The 11,438-nt window shown below is 37.5% G+C and overlaps 1 protein-coding gene across 2 annotated transcripts; it reads right to left on the bottom strand.

The window, feature by feature from the left end:
- Window positions 1–9,327: 9,327 nt before the first annotated feature.
- Window positions 9,328–11,129, bottom strand: LOC135087178 (large ribosomal subunit protein eL33). Of its 2 annotated transcripts, none has more exons than XM_063982024.1 (4): window positions 11,032–11,129; window positions 10,598–10,824; window positions 9,762–9,992; window positions 9,328–9,399 (listed from the first exon to the last, which is right to left on the bottom strand). In XM_063982024.1, the coding sequence occupies exons 2-4, from the start codon at window positions 10,820–10,822 to the stop codon at window positions 9,376–9,378; spliced, it is 480 nt and encodes a 159-aa protein (XP_063838094.1). In that variant the 5' UTR covers window positions 10,823–10,824; window positions 11,032–11,129; the 3' UTR covers window positions 9,328–9,375. The 2 variants fall into 2 exon arrangements, with proteins under 2 accessions (XP_063838094.1, XP_063838102.1); XM_063982032.1 differs by having other exon boundaries at window positions 10,983–11,047.
- Between the last annotated feature and the right edge of the window lie 309 nt (window positions 11,130–11,438).

The raw sequence follows: 11,438 nt of genomic DNA on the forward strand, positions 1-11,438 counted from the left end.
AGTATTCTTTTAGTCTCGAAATCTCGTTAGTAATAGTGAAACAAAAATTGGCTGTAATCATATTTTTGTATGTGATCAGTATTCAAAGATGTGGTTACGAAACTGTCACCAAATGAATTCTTACTTGTACTTGCTACCTTGCTTACATACAGGTGGTTAGATCTAATCAAAAATAGGCCCATGAAACAAACGTTCATTCAATACATTATGACATAAAGTTTACCTAGTGTTGGCTCGTCTCGTAGCCATAAAATGTTTAAACTTTCCGTTTTCTTTTCTCCATCGGATGTGATTCATAATCTCGAGTGTAGGTAACAACTAATACCTATTCCTTCTAGAAACAATAATTATCCATTTACCGCCAATCTATCTTCAGGTAAACGGATGTTCATGATCACGAACTTTCATCACCTCAATCATGGTGATGCAACTCGTGGCCTATGACTCCGTCCACATGATAGCGCGTATTATGGCCAATCCGTTTTGATACGGACTCGCTTTTCATTGTACATATACATTTATCATAATTTTCTTGATATTTTCCATTCTAAGATTTTCCACGGGAAAATCAGTATTGTTTGAAAGTTTACGAGTGTAAAGTGAATGGGACACTTCATTACACAAAGTTTTTGATTGACCGTTAAAATAGTGGATGCATTTCATTCGAAGTTAGCATGAATCTTGAAACATGATATTTTGTTTGCACTTATTTTAGTAACAATAATTTACTTAACATCATTTCTTTTTGTTTTACTTTTTCTTGTAAGTACCTACTTAACTTAAAAACCTCGGCTTTACATTTTACTTAAAATTCCCCTGGAAACGTCAAGAAAGAATCATTTCCTACGCAGCGTCCCTCACAACTTTTTTTTTCGTTTGCCTCCTATCACATAAAAAAAAAAAAAAAAAAAAACTTACAAAACAAAAGACTCCCACTCACCGCTAAGGACTTCATTAAACTGTCCCGCTAGGCTGTCCCGCGCTCTCGACCTTGCACTAGACTTAAGGCTTGTGGCACAAAATATAACAGAAGGTAAACTCATGTATGTACCTCGCTTTGCATACCTCTCTCGCTCGCACGCTCGGCCGTCGCGCTAGGGTTGTCTTGTCATGTGTTGCGTTTATTTCGTTATGATAGAAAAATGTTACTCTTAATACTATGCAAGAAAGACAATAACAGATTATCCACGTATACTTATTTATATTTAGTACGTTATTATAGGTTGAGAAGTTCTACGGACAATTACTAAAGGCTCTTCAGAGGCTGTTCGATTCCGTCATACTTGAGGGAAAAACGCCTACGGCATGGCACAGAAGTGTGGTGATACTTTTTTTCAAAAAAGGCGACAAAACCTTGTTGAAAAATTATAGACCCATCTCACTTCTGAGCCATGTCTACAAGCTGTTTTTCGAGAGTCATCACGAATCGTCTCGCACGCAGGCTCGACGACTTCCAGCCTCCCGAACAAGCCGGTTTCCGAAAAGGCTTTAGTACCATAGACCACATACATACGCTACGGCAGATTATACAGAAGACCGAGGAGTATAATCAGCCACTTTGTCTGGCGTTTGTGGACTATGAAAAAGCCTTCGACTCGATCGAGACCTGGGCAGTGCTACAGTCTCTCCAACGGTGCCAAATTGACTATAGATACATCGAAGCGCTGAAGGGCTTGTACGAAAACGCCACAATGTCGGTCCGCCTCCAGGATCAGAACTCGAAACCTATCCAGTTGCAGCGAGGGGTGAGACAGGGAGATGTCATATCTCCGAAACTGTTCACCACCGCCCTGGAAGATGTTTTCAAGCTTCTGGACTGGAGCGGATTCGGCATAAATATCAACGGCGAGTATATCACCCACCTTCGTTTCGCGGACGATATTGTAGTCATGGCTGAGACCGTGGAGGACCTAAACACAATGCTCGATGGCCTCAGTAGAGCCTCTCAACAAGTGGGTCTTAAAATGAACATGGACAAGACAAAAATTATGTCAAATGCCCGTGTTGTACCCACTCCTCTGAAGGTTGGAGACACTACACTCGAAGTTGTTGACAATTATGTATACCTGGGACAAACAGTCCAGTTAGGTAGGTCCAACTTCGAGAAAGAGGTTAATCGTCGAATCCAACTCGGCTGGGCAGCGTTCGGGAAGCTTCGCGAAATTCTCACGTCCGAAATACCGCAGTGTCTCAAGTCAAAAGTATTTGACCAGTGTGTGTTGCCAGTGATGGTGTATGGCTCTGAGACGTGGTCGCTTACTATGGGCCTCATAAGAAGGCTAAAGGTCACCCAAAGAGCGATGGAGCGTGCTATGCTCGGAGTTTCCCTGCGTGATCGAATCAGAAATGAGGAGATCCGTAGGAGAACCAGAGTGACTGACATAGCCCGCAGAATCGCTAAAATCAAGTGGCAGTGGGCGGGGCACATAGCTCGAAGAGCTGATGGCCGCTGGGGCAGGAAAGTTCTTGAGTGGCGACCACGAGCTGGAAGACGTAGCGTGGGCAGGCCTCCCACTAGGTGGACCGACGATCTGGTGAAGGTCGCGGGAAGTACCTGGATGCAAGCGGCGCAGGACCGGTCTTTGTGGAAATCCTTGCGGGAGGCCTTTGTCCAGCAGTGGACGTCTTTCGGCTGAAACGAACGAACGAACGTTATTATAGTAATAGTTTGCAAACAAATACACGAAAAGGAAGTAGTATTTAGTTGAGTGGTTGACACTATTATCCAACTAATATTATAAATGCGAAAGTTTGGATGTCTGGATGTTTGTTGCTCTTTCACGCAATAACTACTGAACGGATTTTGATGTAACTTTACAGTATTATTGTTTATAACCCAGAATAACATATAGGCTATAATTTATGACGATCTGTGACAAACTGAATTTCACGCGGGCAAAAGCTAGTTATCCAATAATTCATAAAACCTCTCTAAAACAATTCGATATTCCTAATAATTGAGTTGGCTTTCAATTTCAATTGAAATTCAAATAAATAACTTACTTACCTCCCCGAATCAACTGGTAATTTAAAAAATTAAAATTCGGTATTTAATGATGAGTTTAAGCAACCAAATACCGAACAATTATAATACGACTTTTTCTGTTCACTCATTTTCGTCAATTTCGCAAAACAAAATAATATCACAGGCGGTTGACCGGCGCGTGACTCAAGCGAACCACAGCGAACGTGTGGCGAACGTCTGTCGCGCTCGCGCCACGTCACGCTCGCATTCGTCCAAGACAGTCTTGCTAGAGCGGTGTCTATGTGTGCGTGGCTCGAGCGCGTTTAGTATGGAGTTTGTCTTCTGTTATATTTTGTGCTTGTGGCGAGCTAATTGGCGTAGAAGCACGGGCATTGTCCCGCAAATATCACAAAAGATCTCCTGCTGCATTGTGGCCGTCTTTGTTTCTTTTATTTTTACAACTGCGATAGTCTTTGAGCTAAACGATGCTTATCCACTCGTAAGTATAGGAACGAACATCAAGCTTTAACATGGTGACATCTTATGTAGTTGTAATAAATGTGATTTTACAACAAATGTTTACTATTGTCTGGTGATAAAACAGTGGAGGAACATTACCAAAGTTTTCCATCGATGTTTAAATCCTCCTAACGATCCTCTTCTGAGACACGTTTTAAACTAAAACTGTGCTATCTATTCCATTAAAGTTAATGCAAATTAGTGCCTCAATTTCAGTAGTAAGTAAATAAGCCTACAAACCATTTTATTATTCCTATATTTTCTCGAGGAGATAAGTATTAAAGCGTCTGGGAAAAGATAAGTTGCCTTTGTCAGGTAAAATAGCTACAATGGATTTGTTTAAAAGAGAACAATGCGCATTTTCTCTAAGTTTTCTAACTGATACAAGATACCAAACCATAAGATAGAATTCAATGTTTATCAAAGATGACATTTTAAAATTAAGTTAAACTGGAAGGGAATTGCTGACTCCAAACTTAGGACACTAATTAATTTTTCAATTTGTATGTGTCGTGCAGTGGTAGGGTTAATGCTGGGACGTGTAAAGCTTTTTAAAAACCTACTTGCAATAAGTAAAATTTTATAAAAAAAAATAAAACCGACTCCAAAAAACCTACACTAAAACGTAGAAAAATAATTACTAATTACCTACTTATTTATTAGGACGAATTATTAATATTTATGTAGGTATACCATGATTGATACTTCTGGAGTCGGTGCCAAGATTATGAAACATGTAAAGTTTGCCTGCACCGACTCCAAAAGTATCAATCATGGTATACCTACATAAATATTAATAATTCGTCCTAATAAATAAGTAGGTAATTAGTAATTATTTTTCTACGTTTTAGTGTAGGTTTTTTGGAGTCGGTTTTATTTTTTTTTATAAAATTTTACTTATTTCTTGCTTTTTAGTTAACTAATTATTACCTTGATGTTACCACTGAAGGTAGGCAGTACACTGAGACCAAAAAAAATTGGTTCATAATCGGGGGAGATATTGCGTATAAAAAAGTTCATCCCCAATTTTCCACCCTTGGGGGTGAAATATTTTCTTCAAATTCGCATGAAACCACCCTTTTGATAATACCTATTCAACAAAAAAATAATCGTTCAAATTGGTTTATAATCGGCGGAGATATTGCGTATAAAAAAGTTCATCCCCAATTTTCCACCCTTGGGGGTTGTTTTTTTTATTATAAAATTTAAATGGGACCACCCTTGAGGTATTACCTATACGCCGAAAAAAGATTTGTTCAAATCGGTTCATAATTGGCGGAGTTATCGCGTAACAAACATAGAAAAAAAAAAAAAAAAAAAAACATACGGGTCGAATTGAGAACCTCCTCCTTTTTTGAAGTCGGTTGAAAATAGAATAAAATTAGTTTTACAAATAATTAATCTACTCTATCGCATTGGGGTAACCTGTAATGTTAGAGCTAAGATTAGAGTTATTAAATAAATAAATAAATATTTTTTTATGCGTTTTAAGATCAAATCGTTACTAACCGAATAATGGACTGTATTGTCTGAGAATTATTGATTTTTATTTTTATTAATTATTTTTGTCTGTACCTAGGCTGTACTAGTACCTAGGTACATACACACATGATTATCTAAAGTCTAAAGGAAAACTTATATCCTAGGTTTCGTCTCCAACTAAGCTTCCTGGAACTTCGTCGTTGGCTGGTCTTAATGCAGCCAAAGTAGGAACTTCCGGAGACTCTTCAAATTCATAAGATTTTAAAAATATAACACAATGTAACCTACTTTTTGCCGCAAACCAGTATAGGTACTAAAAGATAGGTACTACACCTACATACCCACATATTACCAATTCTAATTTTATTTACGTACCACCTAGGTACTTATTTAACTAGCTAAATGACCTACTTATCTACAATACGTACGACAAGTACCTACCTAAGTACAAATCGAACATAAAAATTATGCAGGACAACAAAAATATTTTTTATTTTTGTATGACACCTGTTATTATGATGGACGTTTTAGTGTAACAGGTACTAGATACGAGTATATACTTAGTTAGTTCACCGGTGTACTATGCCGGAGGTCTGGAGTTCGAGCTACGCTCGAGTAAGTAGGTACCTACGAGTATTTTTACTTTTTAAAGTAGGTAATCTCAGCCGTTGCCGCAGAATACAAATTCTTATTCTTATTTGTGTGCATGAACATAATAATTATTTTGTGGTCTGAGCTAGGTACCTACCCACTACTAAAATCATACTTAATATTTTTTTGTAATCACATTACTGGATACCTACGCCCATAAAACTTGACTTTGACAAGCCTGGCTAAAGTAAACCTGTTTATCTCGCTGCCTGTACCACTTGGTCAAATCAAAACCCACTCGCTCTATTTTGGTTCGGCTGAGCGATGGGACAGGGGCACAACACAACATCCGTCACCAATTGCCAAGATGGCCGCTGGAGCACTTGATTTATTGCCGGACGACGCACAGTAGTTTGATTTTAAAAATAGGTGGACATACGATCGAAAGTCATAATTTCACCAAAACAAAAATATTTTTGGATAGCATTTTGAATGCTGATTAACATTTGTCATTATGCATTTTTCGATAAAACGAGCCTTTCATGCTTAAAAAAAATATGACAAGAAAATTTGTATGGAGAAAAATCATTTTTATTTTTTTTCTGGCTACTGTTGCAAACTGTAGCGGTCAAACCTTATGTAGTCGTAAGTACCTATGGTGGCAAATATTACTACATAAATACTTTTTGCGGGCACGCGCGGCCAAACGAGTAATGGACATGCAAAATTTCAAATATTTTTATTTATGGATTATTGATTTTAATGCACTTAAAGTAATTATTAATAGAAAAATATACTTAGTCTAACTTACTACAGCCCCCTATTACCTCATTTCACGCCAAAACCTTTCAAACTAGAACCTTCGTTTGTAGGTACTAGGTAGCCTAAGTCGATTATTGACAATAAAATATTCACTACTGGTCTACTGGTTATGGTGTAAGGTAGATTAGGTAGATATCTACCCTTTGCCTAGCTATATACCTACTTCTTGGCACCGACAGACATGATTAAAAAACGTCTTCAAGCAAGAACCCTTGACTTCAATGGTTATGAAAGATTTTTTTTACTTTCTAGAGTAGTCCTGAATAGATCCTTAAATCATTTTGACTGTCATAATCGATTACAGTAGGTAGCGGGATAGTTTCAATTTTGATAGAACTGTAATAATTTCCAGTTCTTCTGTTGAATAGTCTTATACTTTCGCAAAAATATTCTTTTTTTTTTGGCTTCTTTAAAGAGGTGTGAGTTCCTTTCCCTTTATCTTTTTAAAAAGATAACGTACATAACACCTTCATCAAGTAGGTCACCTTCTTTTTTTTTTCAAACATAAGGTTTGAAATATAACACCTTTATCCAATCATCAAACTGAGAAAAATCTGAAATCCGACATTAATCACCTTCTTCCAGTCATGTCTTCAATTATTATCTTCGTTCGAACTTCGAAAAACAATCAAAAAAGATATTTTAGCCTAATTCACTTATCTTGAACAGAGTGTTCAAAATAATCAAAGTCACTCACATACTTACTTTTTTCGAAAGAATCCAATAGGCAGTTATACAGTACACCAAAATGTTATCACATTATCTGCACCATGTATCAGCAGTTTTTGTGTACGTTAGTTACCATATAAAACTATAGGTAGATGTGAACATAATGGATCTGCAATACGGCTCGGAAACGTGACCTCTCAATATAGGCCTTATAAATAAGCTCAAAATTGCACAACGTGCTATGGAGAGGTTGTTCGATGTTTATTTACGAGATCGAATCAGAAATGAGGAGGAGATCCATAAACGAACTAAAGTCGCTGACATAGCCCAACGGATTAGCAAGCTAAAGTGGCATAATATGCAGAAGTAATGACCGATGGGGCAGCAAGGTTCTGGAGGCCACGTACCGGAAAGCGCAGCGTAGGACGTCCACCCACAAGGTGGACCGACGACCTCGTAAAAGTAGCAGGAAGGCCCTGGATGCAGGCCACCACCAAGCGGCCATTGTGGAAATCATTGGGGGAGGCATATGTCCAGCAGTGGACGTCCTAAGGTTGAAATGATGATGGATGATGAATAATGTGTGGAAGAAGGTTACGGATATTCCCATTTATGATGGAATTATTCGACTAACTTGAATAAAGAGCAATAAAAATGTATTGTTTACTATATGGGTTGAAACTCTTACTGAACCCACTACCTACTGTAATCGATTATGACAGTCAAAATGATTTAAGGGATCTACTCAGGACTACTCTAGAAAGTAAAAAAATCTTTCATAACCATTGAAGTCAAGGGTTCTTGCTTGAAGACTTTTCTTAATCATGTCTGTCGGTACTATAAGTGCCAAGAAGTAGGTATATAGCTAGGTAAAGGGTAGATATGTACCTAATCTACCTTACACGATAAACAGAAGACCCAGTAGTGAATATTTTATTGTCAATAATCGACTTAGGCTACCTAGTACCTACAAACGTAGGTTCTAGTTTGAAAGGTTTTGGCGTGAAATGAGGTAATAGGGGGCTGTAGTAAGTTAGACTAAGTATATTTTTGTATTAATAATTACTATAAGTGCATTAAAATCAATAATCCATAAATTAAAATATTTGAAATTTTGCATGTCCATTACTCGCTTGGCCGCGCGTGCCCGCAAAAAGTATTTATGTAGTAATATTCGCCACCATAGGTACTTACGACTACATAAGGTTTGACCGCTACAGTTTGCAACAGTAGCCAGAAAAAAAATAAAAATGATTTTTCTCCATACAAATTTTCTTGTCCTATTTTTTTTAAGCATGAAAGGCTCGTTTTATCGAAAAATGTATAATGACAAATGTTGATCAGCATTCAAAATGCTATCCAAAACAATTTTTGTTTTGGTGAAATTATGACTTTCGATCGTATGTCCACCTATTTTTAAAATCAAACTACTGTGCGACGTTTTAACAAGTGCGCAATACATACACGGTATGCGCGAGATCAATGCGCGTAGGAACGTAGGTACTAACCTACTATGGGTGATCTTTCAATCAATCAATTTTATGCTTCCGCCCAGGCACTAATTTATTTGACCCAGCTTTATGCCTAGCAAACTAGCTACTAGAGGTATCAAAAGGATAAGATTTCAATTCTTTTAAAATCACTTAAATAATATTATGTGGGTATGTTAAAGTTTTCCACTTTAGACATTTACAACATTATGGAAGTTTGTAGTTATTCAAAAATGTGTGAAACGCCTGTGAAACAGTTTATAGCAATTAGCGTCTCGTGTTATAGTCGAAAGAAAAAAATTCAGGCGTTTTAAAATCAAGAGAAAATTAATTTTTTGTTACCTCCCTATATCATAACCCAAGCAAAATTTTTTAAATATACAGTACAAAATATGTAGATAATTGCCTATTTCTTGCCAGCCTAAACATAATTAGGTAGCTCAGATGTAACTTCTGTTTGTGATTGACCAAATCCATTTCCATAAAGGTTTAGGTGTACCTCTATACAAAATCAAAGTATCTACAGTATCTATTAGTAAGCCCTCTAAGGCACTTAAACACGTCCCAAATGTAGCTTGCCCTACCACCATCAGTACGAAAAGAAACAATACGGTAGTTTAGCTTTGTCTAATCTTTTGTGCTGGTGGCAACAAAAGTTAACTTCTTTCTTAACCCAATCCTATCATCCATCCCCCTTAGGTTCCACACTTATTTAGCTTTTTGTTTACTAGTTTTGACTACCTAATATCATTCATAACTCAGGCAAGGATTTAAATAGAAAGTTCAAAAGATTTTTTTGGAGATTTTTATTATTTTATGCTTAAAAATAACAGGTTCTTAGATCCTGGAAGGATACAGCATCTGCAACAAACAAAATAACAGGATTAGTATGGAAAAATAAACATAAAATCCCAATTGACAAGTCAGGATTAATCAGTATAATGTTGTCCACATTAAATTCAGGTTTCAAATGTCTAAGCATCATTTTAAAATCAACGAATCACACATGTAGCATCAAGGTTAAATAAAACAAAATGTTATTGTTAAAGAAAAGCAGGATACATGGTTATTTTTATGAACTGGTGTACACTGTCTGTCATGAGTGATGGCAATGAGCTATCACAATTTGGAATTTATAAAACAGCTTTATAGCTTTTTTCCAGAAGTGTGCCATTGTGATTTCACCAAAAAAGAAAATCCTAGCACAAACAAATAATACTGACCACTCGTATCCTATGTCCCATAGCGTGAGCGGGCAGGTTGGACTTGAAGCGGGCACGCACACTGCCGGAGTTGCCGTGGGGGCGGGTCACCTTGCCCCAGATGGCGCGCAGCTTGGTCTTCTTGCCGCGGGGGCCACCAGCGATGGGTGTCCTCTTCTTGGCACGGTACACGTACACACAACGCTTGCCGGCGTAGAAGTTGGCATCGTCACGGTCGCGGGCTCCCTCAACCTGGAAGTTAACACGGTAGAATTAATAAGAGACTCGGGTGATCTTGTTAAATCTAATATTACTGGATGATCAGTAACAGTTTGTCAACACTGAGTTCAGGTTTCAAATGTCTAAGCATCATTTAGAAATTCTAATGAATTACCAAGGTTTATAACAGTTTAGTGATGATACTGTGAATGTATGATGAATCAATTGAATTCAATAACAGTTTAGGAATTGTATTTGACATAGGCCATCTGCTTACTTCTAGCATTACCAAACCCTAATTGATTTTATAAATACTTTTAAATTTTCAGATCACTATTGTTTTGTTTTGACACTATAGGTAACAATCAAGTGCAGTTTCAATTAAAACTGTTTATGTGCTCTTTATAATTAGTAATAACTTGTTTAATTTATACTCTTCACTTGGTAACAACTAAAATGTTTAACAAACAGTTCACAACAAAGGTAATGTACCATCTAAAATAATAGTATCTGTTTTGGATAGAGAATCACTTCAGAATATAAACTTCTATTTACTTGCTCACTTTTCAGGTTAGGTGTCATGCTGAAGCCAGAGGACGACAATGTTTGTTCCATTATTGAAGGTTATGATGCAGTACCTTGAGAAGAGCTGTGTTTTCGTGCTGGTTGCGCAGACCGCGCTTGTAGCCTGTGAACACGGCCTTGGCGTAGAGCCTGCCGTGGCGAGGTTTGGATGAAACTTTGCGCACAGCCTTCGGGGGCTCTGCGGGTGCCGCTGGGGCAGCCTTTACGGCCTTTTCTTTAGGGGCCTTAGTTTTGGGCGCCTTGGCCTTAGGCGCACTAGTTGCTGGCGCGTCTGCCATCCCTAAAACACCAGACAAAAGTTACCAACTGCAACACCGAGAGGTTATGTTGACATCCAACCAATGAAGTAATCTCAAAATATCCCGATGGCAATCGTCAATCCAGATTTTCAGTTTGCACAGGTAGATTTAGGAGAGTTTACACAACACAATTTAGTACCTATTTATTGATTTTTATCAAGAATTTACAAAAATATCATTGAACTAACCGAATTTTATTTCCTACGAGAAAATGAAAGAACGGATTTTAATGTTGCCAGCAACTGTTTTAAAATTTCTACCAACAACAAAAAACTACCGTGCTACCAAAAAACAATACTTCATCATAAATCGCACACTGACCTCTATACATACTGGACAGGCTGTCTCATTCAAATTAAAAAGCATTATAATCAAGTTGTTATACTTTCTGGACCCCGATTGCGCTAATTTTTAATGTCTTCAATTCACTTGCGTGTCATCCTCCAGTCTACACTCCAGTCACGCTCCATTTTCATTTAGCTGATGTGCTGTTGGGTATCGCGGTAAAGTAAAAAGTTCAAGCGCAAACAAAGACGAAACAACGGATTCATCCACTTCCAAACTCTATTTTTTAAACTAAAATTACTAAAACACA

Source organism: Ostrinia nubilalis, chromosome 2, assembly GCF_963855985.1.
Source record: "Ostrinia nubilalis chromosome 2, ilOstNubi1.1, whole genome shotgun sequence".
NCBI classification, from domain to species: domain Eukaryota; kingdom Metazoa; phylum Arthropoda; class Insecta; order Lepidoptera; family Crambidae; genus Ostrinia; species Ostrinia nubilalis.